Source organism: Lissotriton helveticus, chromosome 4_1, assembly GCF_964261635.1.
Source record: "Lissotriton helveticus chromosome 4_1, aLisHel1.1, whole genome shotgun sequence".
In the NCBI taxonomy this organism is placed as follows: domain Eukaryota; kingdom Metazoa; phylum Chordata; class Amphibia; order Caudata; family Salamandridae; genus Lissotriton; species Lissotriton helveticus.
In genome coordinates, this window is record NC_136063.1 from 347,823,437 (window position 1) to 347,846,599 (window position 23,163).

Below are 23,163 nucleotides of genomic sequence, written 5' to 3' on the forward strand. Positions count from 1 at the left end.
GGGGCACCCCAATTAGCCAATTCCTCTTCCAACTTATCAAACATCATAGAGTCATCCTCATTTGGACCATATATTACACATAATGTGAACCCCATATTCATTTCCACCAATAGCCATCTGCCTGAGCCATCTGTTTTGATACGTTTCGCTCCACCAAGATAATTTTTGGCTAATATGGCCACTCCTCTTATCATTGACGATTGGGTAGAACAACCAATCAAAGTATACCCATACATTTCCAAGATCTTCCTTTTGTTCCAGGGAATATGGGTTTCCTGAATGCAAACTATATCTATGTTATGTGTTCTGACTAAATGGGTCAATCTCTGCCTCTTCTTCCAATCATTTAAACCCCCTGTATTAATGCTGCAAATTCTAATGTCTGACATGTTTTACATATTTGCCTTTCCTACCTTGATTCTTATCCCAAGACCTGATATCATCCTGCAGACTATTCCTTTCCATCTCTTGCTTTTTCAAATTTTTCACCCCCCCTCTCCCCTCCACCCCCACCCTCTCCTCCCACTGCGCTTCCTCCCTCCCCCTGTCGAGCTCCAGGGTGGAGCCCCCCCTCAACCCTCCCACTTGTCTTGAGGCGCTCAGACCGCTGGTCTGTGCACGTGATGGTTACAGCTTAGCGTGAGGAGAAGTGACAGCTACCGTAACCTTTAGTCCCCTTTAAATGTTACCCTCCACCAGATTTTACATAAACAATACATGCTCACATAATAATCCCCCATCTTTTACCAACCACTCCACCATATGTGTTAGCTACCAGTTAGGATCAACCATTTTTTTTTTCCCCTTTTTTTCTTTTTTAAACTCCTTCAGTGATACTGGTGATATACGGGAGCTCCCCCTACTCATATCAGTCCCCACAAAAAAATATTGTACTACCATACTCCCATTTCCAATCCCATTCACCATTTGGATCAACATTTGATCATTCCTTTGGAACACCAATTACGACATCAAAAATTCTTTAGCTTTGATCTCTGACGAGAAATACATTGTCTTTCCAGCCCGTATTACTTTCAGCTGGGCGGGGTTGATCAGATAAGCCTGCATACCCTTGTCTTGAAAAGGTTTGATCATCTGCCGCAATCTCCAGCGTCTTTCCACTGTAATATGGCAGAAATCGGGGCGAACGAAAAAGGTATATTCATCAACTGTTTTTTTTTTATCGGGTCTTGCCCTCTCCGAAATTGTTTGTCTCAAATTAAAGTTGCCCAAATAAATCAAAATTGCCCTAGGCTTGTCTCCCTCTTTTGCCTTTTGATAAATATTTGCCGGGGTGCGATGTGCTCTTTGGATCTCTCTCTCAAAATCCCAGTCTTTCAAATCTTTAAAGGCGGTCGCAAAGAGCTTGACGATAAATGCTTTCGTATCTGACCCCTCGGCCCCTTCGGGAATTCCAAGGATTCGAAGATTGTTTTGTCGCGACCTATTTTCTAACGACTCCAGTTTCCACTGAACGTCAGTAAACTGTTTTGCTTGCATGTCGACTTTCTTAACTGCCGCTGCTGAATCCGCCTCTGTAGATACTACTCTATCCTCCAGATTTGTCACGCGCTCACCGAGGTTCACACAAGCCCTTGTCAGCTTTCTCACCTCCCCTTGTATTTTCCTCACAGCCGCCTGGGATTTCCGACTATCTTGCCTTGCTTCCTCTCTATGAGCCAGTATCTCCTGGTGAATAATCTCCAGGAGCGACATTTGTGCCGAAGCCCCCTCGGGGTTGTCTGGGGGAGCATATGAAGACGGTGGCTCTCCATTCTGATTAGGTATTTTTGCTCTCGCCACCATTTTTACTGCTGTACTAGGGGGGGAATTTTCCTCAGGTTCTGAATCACTGCCAGTCTCTATATCACTGTATTCTTGTTCCAAGCTCTCATCTCCATCCTCAGACCATTCTCCACCCTCCGATACCGAAAAGAATGCATCACTTTGGGCTTCTTTTTTACTACAGCTGCTCCCCCCTGTATCATCCTGTAAGATCCCTTCCATACCATGGTGTGAAGGTTTAACGTCACCCAGCTGATCTTCTGCCGGGATTGCACCTTGCAGTACCCCTCCTTCCACCAATACTACAGAGTCCAACTGCTCTGCGAGATCCTCAGTTGTAATGCTTGGAGGTACCTATTCACTGCCATTGCCATTATCCAGGGGCACCTGTGAATCTTCCTCCTTGTGATCATCCTTATCTCTAATGTCTTTATTTTTATTCAGCTTCTGGAAGATGTCTGATATAGGAATAGTGCCCAGATTATCCGAGTTCCCCTTGCTGACACCCTGCTGAGCTAGTTTTTTTATTTGAGGGGAGCCTTGTCTCTTCCTTTTACCACCTTCCTTATCTGCCATAGACTCTGCGAGCACCGCTGCTGCTTTTCTCCTGGCTGCTGCTTTAGCACTAGCGCTCATTTTAGGAGCCATGATTGCCCTTCGCCTCTCTTCTGGCCCAAATGTCTCCTTACCGCCAAAAGTATCCTCGTTTTCGTCACTCTCCGACTGCACAACTCCAATGCCCTCCAGATTGTAGGCTCTCTGCTCCTCACCGCCTCTTGAAAGGCGAAGATCCGAGTTCAGAAGCTTCTTTGCGCGGGGCTGCCTTCTCCGCTGAGATTGCTGTTTTTTGAAGCGGCTCCGCAGGGCTACTATCCTGTAAGCTATCTCCCCGACCTCCGCCGCCTCCGCCTCCGCTAGCAGCCTGGCTCCACCTCTGAACCACCGCGTCAGCTGGGAAACCTCCAGTAACAGCCGCTGCAGCGGCTGACAGCACGTCAGTTTCATGCGCGTCAGTTTCTCCGTTTTTCACCCAGCTACAATTACTTGCCGACTTCTTGCCGTTCTCTTGGGTTTTCTTTTCGCCACGGTGTCACAGATCTTCGCAGTTTCCACCCGACCTTCAAACGCAGCTTCTGTTAGGGGGAACACGGGGTCATTGATCGACTTTACCCTTCTCCTCACGCGAGCTGTTTCCCGACCGTCTCACACGGTCGCCATCTTGCCTCTCACCGCCTCTCCCAAAGATCTATGTTCCATATTAGGAAATTAATACACGTATGAGAATTCTTAGAGCAATTGAGAAACACGTTAGCAAAATCGATGCGGTAATTACAGAAAGGAAAAATCGAGAGCTATAGGATCACCATGGAGCTGCAGACATTAACTCCCTTTAAATGGCATTTGATCTTTCTGTCAGATTGGAAAGATCCCCACCTTTTGCAAATCCCTTGACCTTTTTAGCATAAAATAGGAAGTCAGTGTGCAACTATGGGCTGGACAAAGGATTGTGTAAGTCCCATTCCTTGAGCACCTTTAGTATTTCTTATTCACAAAGGTAAACTTACACTTTTGTTGTAACTTTACTATTTTTCAGCATTAACAAACTACGAGTGAAGTTTTACGTGTTGTATTTTTATGACTGCAGAGACTGTCCTATCTTTTTAGTTCCCCACAATCGTAAATATACTTCATGTAAAACTACACCCCTAGTTAATGAATAGCAATACATTGTAAAATCAAATCAAAAGTTACCTTTATGAATAAGGACTTGATTGATTAAAGGAAGTGCAATGGGCGGGAAACTTCCAAAACTAAATGGTCAGTTCTTAACTTGTCACTATTATTTGTGAGAAATGGGTCTCAGCTGTAAAGCACAGGACAGGGACCAATCACACGTCTGGGATAGCAGCTGCCACATCGGATGACACCTAATTGATGTTAATGTTGATCATTTTTGAAGTGGGATGTTCCATTTATTCTAAATAAAGAGGGTAGTTGGAGAGCGCGAGTGTCATTCGATGGAACAATGGAAGGACACTCTCTCTGTGAGAATGAGGTAATGAGGTATCTATTTTCATGGATGCATTATTGGTTTCTACAGAAAGAAATGATATTGTCTACCTCAGGGATCATTTTATTCGGACTCTTCACTCTTACTGGCATCACATTTAGTATCACCTGTGTCTGGAGCTGTTTTGCTTTAGTGGCCACGTTGAGCCGGATGATGGGATCTGAGCCACCTAAACAGTGACACACAGGGCCTGCTGCCTAACACTACCGTTTCAAACACTAAGGGCCTTATTTGGCTGACATGGTGCTGCTACATGAACACTGTGATACAGTGTTTCCCAAACTGGGGTCCGCGGACCCCCAGGGGTCCGTGACACATTCCCAGGGGGTCCGTAGGCAGCAGTTTTAAAAGCACAGAAACATTTCTTGTGTAATTAGCAGCTTTCCAGCAACAATAAAAGTGTCAAGATAATGCCAAGGATTAATGTACCTGCTGGAGAGTGAGAAGAGTTTTGTTCAGTGGCAGCTTTGACTTCACTAATGTAGCACAGAGGGTTAATGTGCCTACTGCAAAGAACGTGTAACATGCATTTTAGAAAAGCTGTATTTTACGTTCATAGGTTCGTGGTTACTGCTTTTGTCACAGAGATTATTTCATTACTGTGCACTTCATGAGTGGCAATCGTAATCTAGCAGAGGGACCTATAAACTGTCATCAAAGAGCTGCTTGCAAACTGCATGGTACCAGTTAGTAACGTATGTTTTTTTCCCAGTTATTCATTATCCTGATGCTGCTAAAAAGATTTATTTGGGCGGAAATACACTTTTAATATTACTAGCCGCTGTGTTATGTTCTGAATCCTGAGTTTGTGCTTCTCCAGACCAGGAACTCTTAAAAAATGCCTACCGGTATGGATGACATGTGAACCTTGTAGTCCCCTTTACCTTATGTAACATTTTATATATACACTGATTTACATGTACGATTCAATGTCTCTATATGTGTGTGATGTAAAGTGCTCTGACATCCTACAATGGCATGAGAGATGCAATGAAACAAATGAAATACATGTGACAGTGGGGCAGTTTCTTCAATATAAAATACTAAGGGCCAGATGTACGATCCGTTTTTATATGCGCGAATGGGTTCGTGAACCCATTTGCGCATGCAAAAACCTATTGGGCCATGTACATAGCCTATTTTGCGAGTCGCAATTTGTTTGCGACTCGCTAAATAGGTTTTGCAACTTGCTATTTGGAAGGGGCATTCCCTTCCAAATAGCGAGTCTCAAAACCATGTACAAATGTTTTTGGGTCGCAAAACACTTGCAATTACCACCTACTTCAAGTAGATGGTAATGCAGTCGCAAATGGGAAGGGGTCCTCAGGGGACCCCTTCCCCTTTGCAAATGCATGCAAAATAATTTTTACGGGCAGGCAGAGGTCCCAGGGACCTCTGCCTGCCCTTAAAAAATGAAACTAAAACGTTTCAGTTTCTTTTTTTTTTTAAATGCATGGTAAACAGGCTGCATTTTTTTTAAACTGCTTTATTTAAAAGCAGTACCAGACATGGTGGCCTTCTGAGCCCAGCAGGCCACCATCCCTGGGAGGGCGGCCATTCCCAATGGGCTCGCAAATTGCGAGAGGCTCATTAATATTAAAGAGCCTTGCAATTTGCGACCCCATTGGGATTCCCAAACATTGTTAAACACACTGTTGTACATTTCATTTAGCGACTCACAATTTGCCACTCACATTGTGTTGCCAATTGCGAGCCACTAAATGAAATGGTCGTACATCTTGCCCCAAAATAATTAGTACTTTAAGTATTTGTTTTGTGTGCACACGTGTTTTTTTTTTATTTACTGTTTTAATATTTGAAATTTAACTCATACAAATTGCTTGGGGGTCCCCGGCTTCCAGTGGTGACTCAATGGGGGTCCTCATGAGTCAAAAGTTTGGGAACCACTGCTGTGATAGATAGATGTCGCGACCCACGTTACAACTTCATTATAATCAATGACATTCTAAACACGGCAGACGGGTCACCAGACACGTTCGGGTGGAGAAACCTATTCACCAAACTACATAAGGCCCGAAACTGCCAACACCCGCACCAGGTGCATAGTGCGAACAAAGGCAGTGCGCCCTTAAGAACATTCGAGAGCGTACACCTTCCGTGCCTCGGGCCTTTTGTTCTGCAATTTTAAAGTAGCACAATTATTTAATAATATGTATTTTCAATATTTTCTAAGTGCGGTTGGTTTGCATCTATTTTACATTCCATATACCTTGAATAACAGGCAGTTTTACAGAAGTAAAGTTGGTGTTCTAAAGCAATGGCTGTTGTTTAATTCGGAGAATGAGTATTACGACTTGAACGTTATTTCATACGTCGTCCATATTGCACAAACATCAGCCTCGACTGGATCTGCGTCTGAAAGTAACACACATACACCTTAGTGCTGTGAAACGCCAGCCTTCCTCGTGTTGTCTTTTTGCATCCTAGGTGACACTAAGCGTTTCCATAGGGCTCTCCTTAATGGAGGCTGCCGTCTGAGCTCAGACCGGAAACAGGTCGATTGGCAAATTCATCAGACAGAAAGGCAGGGCACTGAATCCACTCTTCCATACACCCTGCTTTTGTTGTTCCCTGGTGAGCATTCATCAGTACAATGTCTGAGGCGCCTTTCAGTCTTTCTAAACTGAGGGAGGTTTACGGCCCAAAGTATTAATTACTTCTCATCTACACAAATCGATGTGCCGATATAGACTATAAAATATGTATGAATTGAAAATGGCACTGAACCAAATCAGTTTAATAATTCAAGCGGTAGACGTGCCCAAATAAAATTGACTTAACTTTCCAGCAATTTCTTAAATGCTTCCTTGCAGAAGCCGAACATCAATCACGTCGGCCTGTCCTGCTCTTACCAGTAATTACTTAAACACTTTAAGTGACACTGACCTTTACATTATCCATGTACCCAAGACAGATTCTATCAATTATCTCTAGTACGGCATGCAGCTACTGTACTAAACACCGCGATAAATTGGGCTATTGCGCATATTCTTCCGGTCTCTGTGTCTGCAGCTAATCCAATCAGCTCAGAGACTTGATACAAGTGCACTGCGATGATATATCGGTTTCAGTTGGTGCAGGCGAAACACTACATCCGTCTTTGTAGCAGCCAACATGTTAGATAGCACTTTACTCAATGTAATTTTGGTATCTTGGTTTGCTCTTGTTAGGGAGCGCGTGACCCCGAGGCTTAAGGGTAGTTATTACTTCTAAGAAAATGAGATGTATGGTCTGTATTCCATTCTTCACCAGAGTATTGCAAAAAAACACGTACACAAAGATGTCAACACTTCTTGTTGGTTATATGCTGGACTGATGTTACTTACATGTGTTGCTAGTATTAATATACCACAGAGCAGGGATTTGGCGCATGCGCGTATTAGGGTGCACGGCATTGTGGTTTTCCCAAAGTCTGTCATTAGCAAATATCAGTTTAGTATGTGATGGATTTTATCTCACCACATCAGCAGAATATTTGCATGTATGTTTTGGTTTAAATATAGGAGCCAATTTACAAAAGCATGTATGAGTGTCGAAAATAGTACCACAGGATTACTCTTTGAAATACTCTTACAAGCCTTTGTGAATCGGCCCGAAAAGCCCAACTCCCTATTGTTATAACCACAAATAGGACACCGTTCTTTTTATTTGTTCTATTTGTGTATGAATATTCCCATCATATTCCCAAATAAAGGTTTTGGGGGAAATTCACTTAGGCAAGAGAGTCATAAAGGATTTCCTGAAGAGTATTACTTTACGTACTCCAAAATGCCTTTCTAAATAACCCCCTATGTATTTTTTTAGATAAAATGGAGGCTGGCGAGACAGCTAAAGTTATCTGTAGGTCAACCTCAAAAGGCATAGCACTGAATAGCACATTTGATGGTGAAGTCCAATTCACAAAAGTATGTAGGAGTATGTAAAAAAGTACTCCTGTGCTACCTCTCGTACTCAAAAATGCTTTTATAAATCAACCGCACTACACATAATAACTCACAGACGCTAACATTTTCCAAGTGGGAGATTTTGAAAACAAAATAGTGGGAATGTATTTTCCACATTGGATTTTATTGAAGCAAAGGCAATTTTAGGCGGGGGTTACCTAAACTAAAGCCATTTTTGGCTTAGAAAATTGTGAGTCTCGCGTCTGAATCAGATTTATCCATACTCAAATGCGCTTTGGGACAGCTTTTCTTTGTTATTTATCTCTTTTTCTGTCACTTAAAGTTGGCTAAGCCCACTGGGCAGCTTAAGTGGCATGGGCAAAGGGTTAGCCCTCCTAGTCGCAGGCTTTTATTCACTGTTTGGATCAGCCTCCAGACAGACTTTGAATGTTTTCAGCCACTGTGAGTGATGACATCTTGCCTCATTCGTTGTGACTCTACATTAGGAAAGAGCCTGCACGCAGGAACTGCCACTGCCCTCTGCTCACTTTTGTTAATGGGGACTGTAATGCAGGGAGCATGTCAAGATGTTATCATTACTGCACAAGCAGTGGTGGCGGCTGCCTCGGAAAGCTGGTGGCGGTGGGAAATGGTTAAATAAAAAATAGCAAAATTAAACGTACCTTCGCCACAGAGCCCCCATACGTCTCTCCCCTGACCTCTTATGCTGGAAAGCACTGGAAGCACAAAGGCTCTAGTACTCTCCCAGCCAATCATGACACTGCACGAGCAGCATCGTTATTTGTCTGAGCGACCTGTTTTGCCGCCCAGTCAGTGCCTGGGAGCCTGGGCATGTTCTCCACTGAGCTGTGCAACACAGCTGCGTGGAGAACATGCTAAGGGCTCATGACAGTTTGGCTGGCCCAAAAGGGCCGACCAAACAGTTATGCGTACGTAGAGGAGTGCAGACCACTCCTCACTCTGCTCTGGTCACAGAGCCCAGCCCCACCCCGGCTCCGATTCCCGCATAGAAAAATAAAATGAGAACAGCTGCGGCCCGTGGAGGGAGTTCAGTGGGGCAGGATGGTAAACAACGGAATATGGATAATTGGAGGTAAGTGAACAATTTAATAAATAAAACAAATTTCGTTTACTTACCTCCAATTATCCATATTCCGTTGTTTACCACCCCCCACCCTGGCCCTCCCCCGGACCGCCTCCCTGCCCCACCGAACTCCCTCCATTGGGCGCGAATGAATGAGAATATCCTTTTATTATCATTTCGTTTTTCTTTTTTGCACTGCTGAAATAGCAGTGGGGCAATGTTCCTCTGAATTAACAGAGGAGCTGCCACTGTGCACAAGGAAACAAAGACCGCCAAGTCTTCTCTCTGGTTGGAGCATCTCCACCCATCCACAAGGGAGGTCTGTGTCTGCCAAGTGCCTCTCTCCACTCACTGTGAGATGTTCCTGCTCAGACCAACATGTTCCTATTTACGGCTTGTTTATTTTCATTACTTTCCCGCTGGCACATATATTAGCAGGTGCACCCTACACAGATCAGGTGATTTGAGGCACCCTCGGGGTAGGGAGCCTACTGGCTACAATTGCATCACTCTGTGTTACAATTACGGTTGGTTTCTTTTTGTTTTCACTTTCAAGGCCATTCTACTCTGCCATCGCACTATCAGTGATGTTCGTGCTCAGTCTACCAGTACACATCTTTACATTTTAGGATTCTGGCACTCTTATTAAAAAGTGACTGGTCCCCCTGGGACGCTAGTTCAAGACATGAAGGCTGCAGGAGTCTAAACCACTTATCTATCACGTTTTTTAAATTTGCTGGTGTTGAGAGAAAGTGGTTCAAAATGTGTAGCAAACCTAAATGTTTTTTCTTTACAAATATTGATTGGGATTTGTATGAAATGGGTTATGTTGGGCTTCCTGTTAGTCACACAGGCTAAAAGGAGATGGCTTCTAAGGGTGATAACTACTGGCGCACCTAGGTCAAAGATAGTCTTTAATTTCAGTTGAGTGTCTAAGTTATTTATCATTGTTCATTTTAAATGAGTCTTGTCAAGGCTTGTACTGCAAGATAAAGATGCTGTATGAACTGTTATATAAGTATGGTGTTGCATGCTTAGTTTGGTTAATTCTTCTCTAAAGACTCCGTATGATTTTGTCAGGCCTGGGATTCTATTTTACGAGCATTAGACAGCGAGTTTAAATAGGCCACGTCTCTTTTTGATCTTTTTTTGATTTGCATATTGGGCCTCACGTTTTTTTTCTATCCCACTTGAAGCTCTGCTTAAATTCCCTGTAGCTTTTTTATTGTGACTCGCTTTATTGCTTGTTATTTCAGGTCATGACAGTTGTTTCACAGCTCTGTGTACATAGAGTCATGTGTTTTTTTTGCATTTGCTTTCAGTGCCCTGTGGTGGAATTTTAACTAAGCGCAAAGGGACAGTTTTGTCCCCTGGCTATCCTGAGCCTTATGATAACAATCTGAATTGTGTGTGGAAGATCACAGTGCCAGAGGGAGCTGGCATTCAGGTAAGAACCTGTGCAATTTGCTCTCAATTGTCATATGTTTGAAGGTAATTTTTTGAACATGATAGCATGAAAAGAATAATATATTCATAAAAGTTCTTGCAAGCTATTAGCAACTGTCATCTTGGATTCATGCACTATTCCACCGAGGTACGTATCGTCTGAAAGGGTACACGGAGGACCAATTCTTGGAGAAAATTGTCATGGAATCACTCTGCATGAGTTTAGAAAGGTAGAGATTCTATGCATCTCCGTGAAATCAGAAACCAGACAGTCTCCCACTTGATTCACAAAATAAAATATGCGTGTAATCCTGAGACTGATTTTTTTTGCGTTCCTTTTCTTCCATTTCATAGCCATGCATTCTTCAGAATTCCTCATTTACAATGCGAATGTTTTCTTCTATACAGGTTTCTAGATGTACCAAATACACATACGTTCTGGAAAGTTCTTCTATGCATGCATATTGCAAAAATACTTAAAATATAGACATCCTACTACATCTGTGCATTTTTGGTTTATTCAAAAACATAGACATTTAGCTTTATTTAATTTGATTTTTTTTATGGACCACTACTTCTAAAACTAACGCTCCTAAATGTATTTTGTGTTATAAGAAAGAGTCAAATCGAAGTATGCCAAGAACTCTCTAGAATAGCACACATTTCTGATAAATATGTCAAGTTCCAGGGTAAAATATTTTTAAATGTCTATTATCAACGTTGTGCATCAAATCGAAAAGGGTATATCATTGATCTTCATATATCCATGCCATCACCAGAGCTATAATACTCCCATCATCATGAAGACATGCTGTAAATTTAGTTGATAACGAGTCTCTGAAGTAATGGTGAGGTGATATACACCAACAACATAACATTCTGTCCAGGACCAACCACTGAGTTGATTCAGCCCAAGAAAACGCAATGGGCAGCTGGCAGTCGTGTATTCACCCACCTGGAAAGCTTTAACAAAGACTTCAGCTCTAATAAGGTTAGCAAATAGTGAATACAACTTCTGGTAGAAATCTCGATGTCCCAAACCTAACTACGGTTGTGTGGATTCAATAGGCAAGTAGAAGCTCCATGGGCAATTATTTTTTGTTGAAAGCCTTCACAGCTGGAAGCTAATCATTAGAGGTTGTTTGCTGGTTGGTGTCTGAAAGCAGACTATTACTTTGGAAAGGGAGGTCTTGTCAACTTAATAAACACACCCTGGTTAGTTCTCAAAACAAGTCTCCATGAAACACTGCTCAATCTCTGGTAGTTATGACACAAACACCAGGTAATTGTCAAGAAAAATGTGTGTTAAGTTCAAACAGTATCAACAATCATAAAGTTAAGAACACAATACATTTCCCAAATATATTTAGGAAAATATACACACATTAAGGAAGCAAACACTTCAAAATTATTAAAATTCGACAAAAGAACTTAAGATATATGTTATTAAAAAATTATTCAGATAGCCTCTCAATTCTTTGATTTTGATATAAGCACAGTAGTTCTTAGTTCCACAAATTCTCCTTACTCATAAATCCATTAGTTAAAAACAGCAAACCGAAAGTGTTTCATTCCATAATGGAACTTTCTCAGGGATGTAAACAAAGCACACTTCGAGTATACATGTTTTAATATCCCAAAATGGAAAGGTGCACTGAGAGATGTGTTCTCTTCCAAATATTTTTTGAGGCAATATTGATAAATATTCCTTCTTGTTTTTTTATTTTCATTTTATTATATAGGCTTCTTCACAAAAAATCGATCAGTGTACATAAATCCTCCGGCCAACTCGTTTTGTTCAAAATATACATCTTTGAACTTCATCAGGGCTCATATGTATTGTGTTTATTGAATATTCATGTTTCTCTTTGAAAAAGACTCTATATATCCAAATATATCAATATTTGAGTGGATGACAGAATATGCTTCCTTAAAAAAAGAGGTCCTATAAATCCCAGAGAGAGAATATTATCACAATGACTTAATCCGTCAGTACAGGATTGGGGAAAATTTGTCAGTCATAGATACCTTCAAATATCTTGTATCCCTCCTCTAGTTTTCAAAAGCGAGTTCGCTTTTCACTCAATTATTGATATATTTGGATATAATCTGAGTCTTTTTGAAAGAGAAACATGAATATTCGATAAACACGATATACGTGAGCCCTGATGAAGTTCAAAGATATATATTTAAATTAAACACGTTAAATGGAGGATTTATGTACACTGATGGATTTTTTGTGACGAAGGATATATAATAAAATAAAAATATAAAACAAGAAGGAATATTTATCAATACTGCTTCAAAAATGATTTGGAGGAGAGCCCGTTTCCCAGCGCACCTTTCCATTTTGGGATATTATTCTTCTGCTGGACAGTAGTACCAAACAATGGCAGATACAGGAACTGCAGTGCACGGGACTTTGATTTGTTGAAACAAGGGGTGAGGTGCAGTGCTTACAGTCCGCGGTTGTGGTTTTGAAGGTTATGATTTTTGACTAATATGTTAAAAAACAAATATAAGAAGATTTTGCATATACAATAGCAATAAGGTAATATTCCATAAGAGGCCGGTGTTCTAGAATAGCCCTAAGAGAGTAATGAAGCTGTTAATAACATATATAGTTAGGGTCTCTTTATTGCAATAACCTGTTTGATACCAAACTTCCCCATTGAGTTTATTTTTTAAGTAACTAAACATGGAAATAAGACTAAAATATAATGTTTTATTAACATATTACCCTATGGTATTCAAATATATGAGGTAAACAAATACATAGATGTACAACGTAAATCATAACTTAATCATGTACTAATTTGTAGAGTCGAATTTTTTTTATCACATACCAAACTTAATAATAGCATATGTTGTATTTTATAATCAACAAAGTCATACATGTAAGGTCAAAATGGAAAATCCACATCTAAAAGTACAACGCATAGTCATCTTTGTTGATCCTTTTCTTCACTTCATATTCCCACTCTCCTTCCATACGCCAATTTTATAGTAGCCAGGTTTTTAACATCTGGGTTGACCCTCCTTTAAGTACTAGGGCTGACACACATATTAGTGTCATGGTCGCTTATGGATTATTTTGTTAGATAAGGACTGTATGCACTCTATAGGCCATACACCATGCTTAATCTTTGGACCAGAAGATTTAAATCCGGTATGGACGGTGTTTAGTTGGTGTAGCGGGTCACTCTTTGGTGTTATTTTCCTTTAACTCCATCCCTAGAGTGGGATTAGTCTGCTATCTAAAGCATAGAAGAAGCATCCATGAATAAAAATATCCACGTGGATACTAGTGTATCCACAGGTGGGGTGGCTCTCCAACCTTCTGTCTTCCAGAAGGTTTCTTCAGTGTCCACTGAGAAGGGACCTTAAGCTTTAAAAATCCAACCGTGACTTACACGTAGAGGTGTACCGAGCACGCAGTCGTGTTCCCACACTGCACATACTCTGTGGGGCCCCTATCTACTCACCTTGGATGGTTCCTTTGGTCCTCATCACTTCTACGGCCTCTCGACATTGTCTTTACCCGAGTCGTGGTTCTTAAACCACTTTCTCAGTATATGGTTTGGTCCCCCTCCCCCCGGGGCCATTATGTATTTTGTGCTATTTACTGTGTTTCTTTGCTAAAGTATTCTGTGTATTGTATATATCTCCAGGTAGGAGATATTTCTATGTGTTAGAGAGTATTATATAATAAATACTTAGTTTTAAAAATACTTTGAGTGGTTCTTTTTCACTTAATCTATACTATAAGATTGCATTCTGGTAAAACAAGCTGCTTTACACTACACTCCTTCTGGATTAAGCCTGATGGCTGCTCTCCACAGCTTCAACTTAGTGAGCTTTCCAAGGTTGTCTAAGACTTCTTAACTTACCATTAGGGTTGTGTGGGCTGGTGCAAGGTGTCCACTTACATAAGAGTACATCATATTTCAAGCCAGCTTCTCACAAAGGCTAAGGGCAGTTTTTCACAGATTAGGTTATAGCTGGAGAATCTTAGGTGTGCTTTGTGAATTATTGGGAGCATAGTCTGTCACCCCAATGTAACATCTCCAATTTAAACAAAGTAGTGTTAAGATTGTCCTTTCATCTGTTAACTGAGCCATACAGCCCTTGTAGATAGCTAATCACTGTTAAGTGGAAAGTTGTTGACAACACCCCAGTCTATTGTCCTCTGGATGGGTGGGGTATTAACTGCAGCAAGGAGTGTGTATTGGGCTCTAGAGGTGTGATAACTGACAATAGTGTTTCTAAGATAACACAAATTACATTTTTATAAAGTTACTTTTCCACTACAGTTATCAACAATCTACATTTGCTATCACATTATATTTTGAATCAATTGGAAAATAACTTTGAATACTTTTGCTAGTATGTTTAATCATTTCCAAATATTCCTATGCCTCTTCCTGAATAAAGTAGCCTAAGCCTACTCCTTAAACATAGCTTTTGAACTTTGAGTCACAGTGAGAAGACACCGTTTGAGATGTGTAGTGTGCACATTTTTTGTATTATATTAGGCACAGTGACCAGTGGACTTATAATACTCATTTTAGGGGTCACATATCGTTATCTAGAAATATGAGTAATTCCTCCACAGCAAAGGCACTTTTCTTTCCGATGCGTCACTGCAGTGTTTTTAAGCGACAGCTGAGACAGACCACAGTGCTGTTCCTGGTAGTCCTGTATTTTCGTCATATATTTGGGCATTGTAAATACACCACCACAATCATTTGATATTAAACTACAGTGCCATTGGTGCATTTTCTCTGTCTATCATGAGTGCATAATAACATTAAATAAGCAATTTAGGTCAATTTAATGTACAGTGCATGTTTTAGTGGGAAAACATAGGCTTTATGCTATTATCAGTGGAAATCCCAATACCTGCAAACCAAGATTAAAAAGCACATACTAAAAATGTAATCTGTATAGACTAGAATTTTCACTTCTTGAACACATGTTCAAGCAGTGCAAATTCTGGTCTTTTCGGTTTAGGTTAAGGGTTAAAAGCATTGCCACTTTTTTCCTCTTACATGAGCAGGTAGTATGGGTGCATTTAGGTTTTTTTTCATACTCAATTTCCATAGTTAATGCTGCTTCTTAAGTCACAGAATTTGTTGCAATAAACCATTTGATAATGTTTAGGAAACACCATCAATTTTACAACTTTGTGGGTCATTATTATTCTCCGAAATGCCACCCAGCTACCCTGTAGTTGGGAACATCCCTCTTTTAACCACGAAGTAGTGGCAGAAAAGTCACCTGCATGGTGACGGACGTGTATCCTTATCTTGAGTGCCCCAACTTCATGCATATGTGAAATATTGATAATTACTTTTTGTCATCGGCGAACATGACTCATGCATGTGCATCATGACCTAGCTCTGTATCACAATACTGCGGTTTGGCTAGACTGGGATGGGCGCACCAAGCAATACCCTTGTGGTAGTAGAGGGATACTGTGCCTAGCTGGAGACAAGTAACACAAGCACAGTGGTGTCAGCATGCCCTTTTTTATTCAGTACTACTCAGCAGTGTAAAAAAGGCCTTTTTACCTGTAACATTGGAATGGGGCCTACTGGCCCACTCATCTAAAGTTCAGTGGCTGTGTATGTAACTCACACTTGGCCTGCATGGATGTGTGCAGCGCTGAGCAGGTGATGAAACTTGCATGTGCTTGCTGGAATACATGTGCGTGCCTCTGTATGGTACATAACATTCATTTTGGAAGCCCATGGCCTAGAGAGGCTTGTGGAGTTGAGGACAGCAAACTCAGACAGGAAGTGTGGATTGCAGGCACTCCTGTGTGCTGGGATGGCAAAACACACTCTGAGAGAGAGGGGAGCAGGCATCCTCTATGCAAATCAAAGGTTTCCTTAATTCAGAGAGAGTTACTGATCAATGGGGCCAGGGCTAATCAGGGAGATGGAGGAACTGATAAGGTTTGCATTGTGGACCAGGGAATCTTCATAAAGAGGAAGGCTTATGCCCTTGAACCTTTATAGGGCATATTTCAGTGGACAGCCAGGTGTGATCCACTGCTACTCCCTTAGCCTGTCCTGTAAATCGTTAAGATTAGCGCTACTCCTGTGGAGGCACAATGACTTCCAAGAAAGTTCAATGCAGATGAGAGAGCACTTACAAGGGGCTGACATGCAATCACATATGTATCTAGATTTGGAAAATAAAGATAGGAGCCTGATTCCCACACTTTGTTCAACAGCACTGTGCATCAAGTGAAAGAAGGTAGTCAAGATTTTGAGCTGCTGCAATCAGGACAGGGTACCAACGTTTTTCAATCATACCGCTGGAAGAGGAGGCCAATGGCACTCGCTATCTGCCTAGTGCACTACCCTTCTCCCCGCCTGCCAAGGCCAGTGGGCCCAGTGAGGAGGAGGAGGATAGATCCTGGTGTGAGCAATGCCAATTGGGGATTCCTGGTGAGTGTTTCCCAGTGAGAAGAGTGTGAGGCTCTTCGTCCAGTTGAAACTAGTGTTGGGAGAGAGCAATCTGCTCTCTGGCAGACGGCAGTAACCCCCGTCACAACTGCCAAGAAGCTGTGGGCTGTCACCAGGTGTCACTGATCTCATTTAGTCTCTCACCCATGTAACCATGCATGCCAGGAGAGGGTCACTGAAACTTTTCGGGTTGTAGTCCGTTGCCAATGAGACTGTGGGGCCCTAGTCCATTGTAATGGAGATTATTGAGGCTGTTTCCTATACGTGTGACACCACCCCCCTTACCCCAGCAGGGGAGCACTGTGACTGCTGAAGCTATTGCCCAGAAGATTAAAATTCATAGTCACCTATGCACGTGACCACTATATGCCAAGAGGTGAAGAATGTGATTGTTGGGGTCATTGCCCATGATGGAGTAGTGCCACAACCAGATGGGGGACTCGTGAGCAAGAACAGAAGCTGTGCTGCAACATTGCTGCTGCTTCACCACCTTACTGGTAGCAGTTCCCATCTTAGACCGCCTCGGTGTGCTGACCCTGCCGACCACAGGAGGAAGCAGTGTAAGCTGTTCATTTTGGAGTGCAGGGGAGATGGCCTTGGACACTTCTAAAGGCCATTGTTAGGTATATTTAAAGGAGGGTCACAGGCCCTTTTGAGATTTTCACAAGCTTGGTGGCTTATAACCTGGGGGGAAAACACCCGTAGGGTGTGAAGCAGCCCATTCCTCACTAGGGAACTAGCCTGGAGACATGATGGTATGGTTTATTTAGTTTGTTCTGTTTTTGTGTATAATAAACACGGCTTTATTATGTGAAGTGGAATATTGGACTGAATAATCAACTTATTGGAGTCACTGTGGTTACTTTGAGTTATGAGCCCATGCATACATTGTGACTTCTTCCCCCTGAAAAGTCTTTGACTGGTCAACCCATGCTCCTACTGAGAATGAAGTGCTGAAGGCGAAGTACTAGGCCCAGTTACTCAGAACCCATAGTACTAAAATCCTGGGGATAGCAGAAGTAAGAGATCACGGACATGCATTTTAGGTCCTGTCTGGTAGAATTAGCTCAGTGGATGAACTCTAGCTGCCTAAATCTTAATGCCAACAAAACAGAGGTTCCCATAGTCGGCAAGCAACCATATGTGTGGTTCTCAGTAAGGGTGGCTGAGGGCATTAGGCCCTACTCCTAGCCCAAAGCCCAAGGTAAAAGCCTTAGGAATATGGTTTGACGCAAACGTCTCATTTGATGGCCCAATAGCTGTCTAGCCAGAAGATATTTCACCATTTTTAAAATGTTAGCCAAGATCTCTGATCATCTTCCCTAGGCAGCTAGAAACACTTGCGATGATTCCGTGAGCTAAGAAACCCGGATGGGTGGTTGCTCCTTTGGATTCTGAGCTTCAAAACTCTGGAACACCCTTTCTCTTACTTAAGACTATAACATGCTGAGGCAACCTTTGGGAAAAATTAAAAACAGAGCTATTTCCCTATAGTCCTCCCAGTGGTCTGGCATTGGTGTTATGCCTTTGATGCCTTATTCCTTTTAGGGTCTCTCTTAGCTTATTGCATTGTCCTTTTCTGTTCCAATAGGGTAGCAACCCTAGTGCAGGTTTGCTCCAGCTGGAGTAATCTGATTGCTTAAAAAAAACAGCTAACATAACAAGTATCACAACTGGGCCCAGTAGCCACTGCTTGCCTCATCTAACCACAAACCTTTCTATGGTGAACGGGTTCCTTTTGCAGGAGTAAACATATGCAAATCCTTTGTCTAAAAATCACGATGTGTATGTGACATTTACACCAGCTGCTTCCACTTGGTTGTTACCTCAATAAACATAATTGTATCAATAGTTACATAATGGCTTAAATAAATCATCCTCTCTAAAAGCATTCATTTTTGGTACTTTTCTAGATGGTTATTATTACTTTTTAGTGTTTGTTTTCCAGTTATTGGTTAATTACTAAAACTGCACCCATATTTGCTGATCTTTCAAATGTGCTTTTGTGCAACGGTCAAACTGTGATCATTTTGATATAATTGTTGGAAATGTGCTCTTCCTGCAAGATCACCCCACGTTTTTGCTTTTTTATTGAACCCTATTTTTGTTGCCTGTAGAACCCTTCTAACCACTGGTAAAATGCTTGTGATACCTTTTCTAAGCATGTCAAAATGTGTATACCTGATTCGCACATTTAGTTTACTTAAAAATCCCTAGTACCCGATACTACATGTACTTGGCTCCTATAAATTAAATGCTATCAGTGGGCTGCAGCCACTGGATTAGTCCTGTACACCATGACTCCAGGCCAGCCACCACAGCCTGGGTGTGCAGTTTTAACCTACCATTTTGACCTGGCTAAATAAACACATTGCCAGGCCTATACCTTCCTTCTAGATATTTATGTCTCCCCTAAGGTAGGCCTTCATATCCAATAGGTACATCCACAAGGGGTTAACCCTGTAACTCGCTGAATCTGACTCTATTATGGATAAATTGCAAGATGATTCTGTTGGAGTTTGTTTATGCAGCAAAGGTTTGCTTCTTGATCAGGGGTTTAAGGAATCCATTTAACAAGTTATGTGTTGACTTACAAGAAACACACCACTTAGTTAAACCAAACTGTACTTAGCTATGCAAAGCAAATTATGCATCACAAATGGGTGTTCCACAAGGTGAAAAATGTCACAGTGCTCATAATAGTGAGGTGATAACAAAACAAATGGACAACATGTAATACATAGATAAGAGCATGTAAGTAAATTGTACAAAATCGTTGGGGGAAGCAGTCAACTCCTTATTCTGCTCTTTAATAGTCACAATGCTTCAAGCTAAGTTTATTACAATGTCATCGTTTCAACCCGCACATGTATAATTTGGAGCTGGGTCTTCATCAGGACTGGGCAGGCGATATACTGTAAGTAATAAAGTAATGACAAAAGAAATGTGTTGTAAATGAGTGTATATTTAGCATTTCAACTCTAACACATCTTATAAGGTGTACTTCTTACCTCAAAACCCCTCACTGGTAGACGGAGGTACGTGGCTTAGGCCTTCATGCTGATAGTCAAACAGGAATGCAACACATAGCAAAAGCCTTATATTACACTTCCAATTATATTGGGTGAGGTAGTAGTGAAGGACGGTAGTGGCTACTCACCATTTGCTGATGTAGATATCTGGGAAAATTCCCCTCAAAGATACACTGGCTAGGAAAATAGGATGCATTACTGTGTGATCATTTGCAGATGTTTAAAGAACTTGAATTCTCATTTTTAGGGGTTGGACACAAATATAAGCATCCTGTAAGCATATATCAGTAATAGTATCAGGCGCTGCCTATTTCTTCTAAATAATGCAGATTTACATTTCACAGTGGTGACAAGGCATTTATCTTAATTCGTAGCTTTCCAAAATTGATGAAACCCATGACAAGAAGCGAAGTTTTGCTGCAAAAACAAACCCCAACAGATTCATCTTGCAATTGTATATTAAAATCCCTTAGGGCAGGATGCAAGGTATTTAAACATTAGGGCTTGTGTATTTTATCTTTGATGAGTCCTAGCAGTGAAAAACCTCCAAAGTCATGTTTCACTATGGCATACCCTCCCATAGGTTAATATTGGCTTACACTATTACCTTTAATAACGGCTAAGTTCAGTTAAAGAATAGCTAGGAAATTGTTTAAGAGCTCATGTTAATAGTAATTCAAAATCTAACTTAATGGTCAAGTGACATTTTATATTACTATTTTGGTAATGTTGACTTACAAGAAACACACCACTTAGTTAAACCAAACTGTACTTAGCTATGCAAAGCAAATTATGCATCACAAATGGGTGTTCCACAAGGTGAAAAATGTCACAGTGCTCATAATAGTGAGGTGATAACAAAACAAATGGACAACATGTAATACATAGATAAGAGCATGTAAGTAAATTGTACAAAATCGTTGGGGCAAGCAGTCAACTCCTTATTCTGCTCTTTAATAGTCACAGTGCTTCAAGCTAAGTTTATTACAATGTCATCGTTTCAACCCGCACATGTATAATTTGGAGCTGGGTCTTCATCAGGACTGGGCAGGCGATATACTGTAAGTAATAAAGTAATGACAAAAGAAATGTGTTGTAAATGAGTGTATATTTAGCATTTCAACTCTAACACATCTTATTAGGTGTACTTCTTACCTCAAAACCCCTCACTGGTAGACGGAGGTACGTGGCTTAGGCCTTCATGCTGATAGTCAAACAGGAATGCAACACATAGCAAAAGCCTTATATTACACTTCCAATTATATTGGGTGAGGTAGTAGTGAAGGACGGTAGTGGCTACTCACCATTTGCTGATGTAGATATCTGGGAAAATTCCCCTCAAAGATACATCGGCTAGGAAAATAGGATGCATTACTGTGTGATCATTTGCAGATGTTTAAAGAACTTGAATTCTCATTTTTAGGGGTTGGACACAAATATAAGCCTCCTGTAAGCATATATCAGTAATAGTATCAGGCGCTGCCTATTTCTTCTAAATAATGCAGATTTACATTTCACAGTGGTGACAAGGCATTTATCTTAATTCGTAGCTTTCCAAAATTGATGAAACCCATGACAAGAAGCGAAGTTTTGCTGCAAAAACAAACCCCAACAGATTCATCTTGCAATTGTATATTAAAATCCCTTAGGGCAGGATGCAAGGTATTTAAACATTAGGGCTTGTGTATTTATCTTTGATGAGTCCTAGCAGTGAAAAACCTCCAAAGTCATGTTTCACTATGGCATACCCTCCCATAGGTTAATATTGGCTTACACTATTACCTTTAATAACGGCTAAGTTCAGTTAAAGAATAGCTAGGAAATTGTTTAAGAGCTCATGTTAATAGTAATTCAAAATCTAACTTAATGGTCAAGTGAAATTTTATATTACTATTTTGGTAATGAAATTTTTAGAAAATTGTCCTTTTTCTGCCGAAAAGCAAGAGGGTCTTCTGCCATTGTCCAGCTATCGCCTGACCCCTGATGGCTCGCTCATCTGTAGATGTAGTGAGGGGGACTCCACACTTGACACGATGACCTTTGAGTTGCCCCTTCCTGAGCTTCACAGGATGCCAATCTTGTCACTGGTAAATGAAGCTCACACCTAGGCCAGCCACCCCTTTGTCTCTATAGTAAGGCTGACACTGAGCTAAGTGGAAGCAGCGGAACTGATCAGAATTGGTTTAAGGGTGGACAAGAGCTCACCATCCACCCACACTGTGAATGAATGAATGAATGAATGAATGTTGGATTTATAGAGCGCGTGGTTACCCTGGAGCGTCCCAGCGCTGTACCACTGGGGAACCCGTCCTGGCTTTCCCTGTGAGATGGTCCCTTTACTGGGCATCCCCAAGGTGAAGCCAGGCATCCCCGGCGGTGGTGGGGCCGGAGTGGAGATTAAGCAAGCTATTGCCCAGAGTTGCAGCGTGGGACCTCATGGTTAGAGTGGCACCGAGGCGAGATTTATCGGACCCGCTGACATTGGTCCTGCACCCGGCCGCGTCGGGAAATGAACCGTGGTCCAGGGCTGACCTCAGCCTCCGGGTCTGCACTCAGCATAAGAGTTGACCCCTACAGGCCTCTCTTAACCGCATGCGTGCGGGCGGAATTCCGCCCGTACGCTGGGTTTTTCGTAATCGCACTTTACGTGACGAGCTGGGCTCGTCATGAGCGTGCGAGGAGGCTACGCCATGACGAGCCCAGCTCGTCATGAGCGTCGAAGGGGTTAAGAACATTCCTTGACCTCTAAAGAATCAGAAGAAGGACTTCCCAGACTTTAAGGAAGACTAGAACTTCTTGCTGTGAATTCAGGATTCCAGAAATAGTCAGGTGGCAGACCTTCTGTTTGAGCTACAGAGTCTCAACCATCTTCTAAAGGCCTCTCTCCCTCCAATCACCCTGTTGACCATTTCCAAATGTACTTGCACTGGACACTACTGCAGGCCTCTAGTGTATGCATTTCCTGTCCCCAAACTGCAAGAAGTGGGACTTGGAAACTTTTTGTCAACTTTCTTTCTTGAGAACTATTGGAGACTGGTTTCACCTTTGAAGCCACATCTGCCAAAGTCAAATCACTAGTCGGCTTCAGCTTGCTGGTTTACCCCGCCTAAAGATATCTGACTCCTAGAAACATTTCCGAATCTGAAAGATGAGGGTTTAATAAGGATTGAAGTTGATACCTTTCTGGGGGCAAACTTCAGAATGTGCCTGTTCAGAGATTTCCCACCTTCATCGACAACTGCATCGGGACTCTGCTTTTCAGCAGCTCGCTTACATTGAGCCCCACTTTGGATCGAGTTTGCCCTGTCAACGACCACTTTTTCTCATAATCGTTTCTAAGTCG

General features: G+C 41.7%; 1 protein-coding gene across 1 annotated transcript in view; it reads left to right on the forward strand.

The window, feature by feature from the left end:
* CSMD3 (CUB and Sushi multiple domains 3) overlaps window positions 1-23,163 on the forward strand; it is a 3,006,114-nt gene that overhangs the window by 2,386,895 nt on the left and 596,056 nt on the right. Inside the window, exon 36 of the mRNA XM_078686868.1 lies at window positions 10,189-10,313. Within this exon, the coding sequence (XP_078542994.1) occupies window positions 10,189-10,313 (125 nt within the window). The remainder of the gene's footprint in view (window positions 1-10,188; window positions 10,314-23,163) is intronic.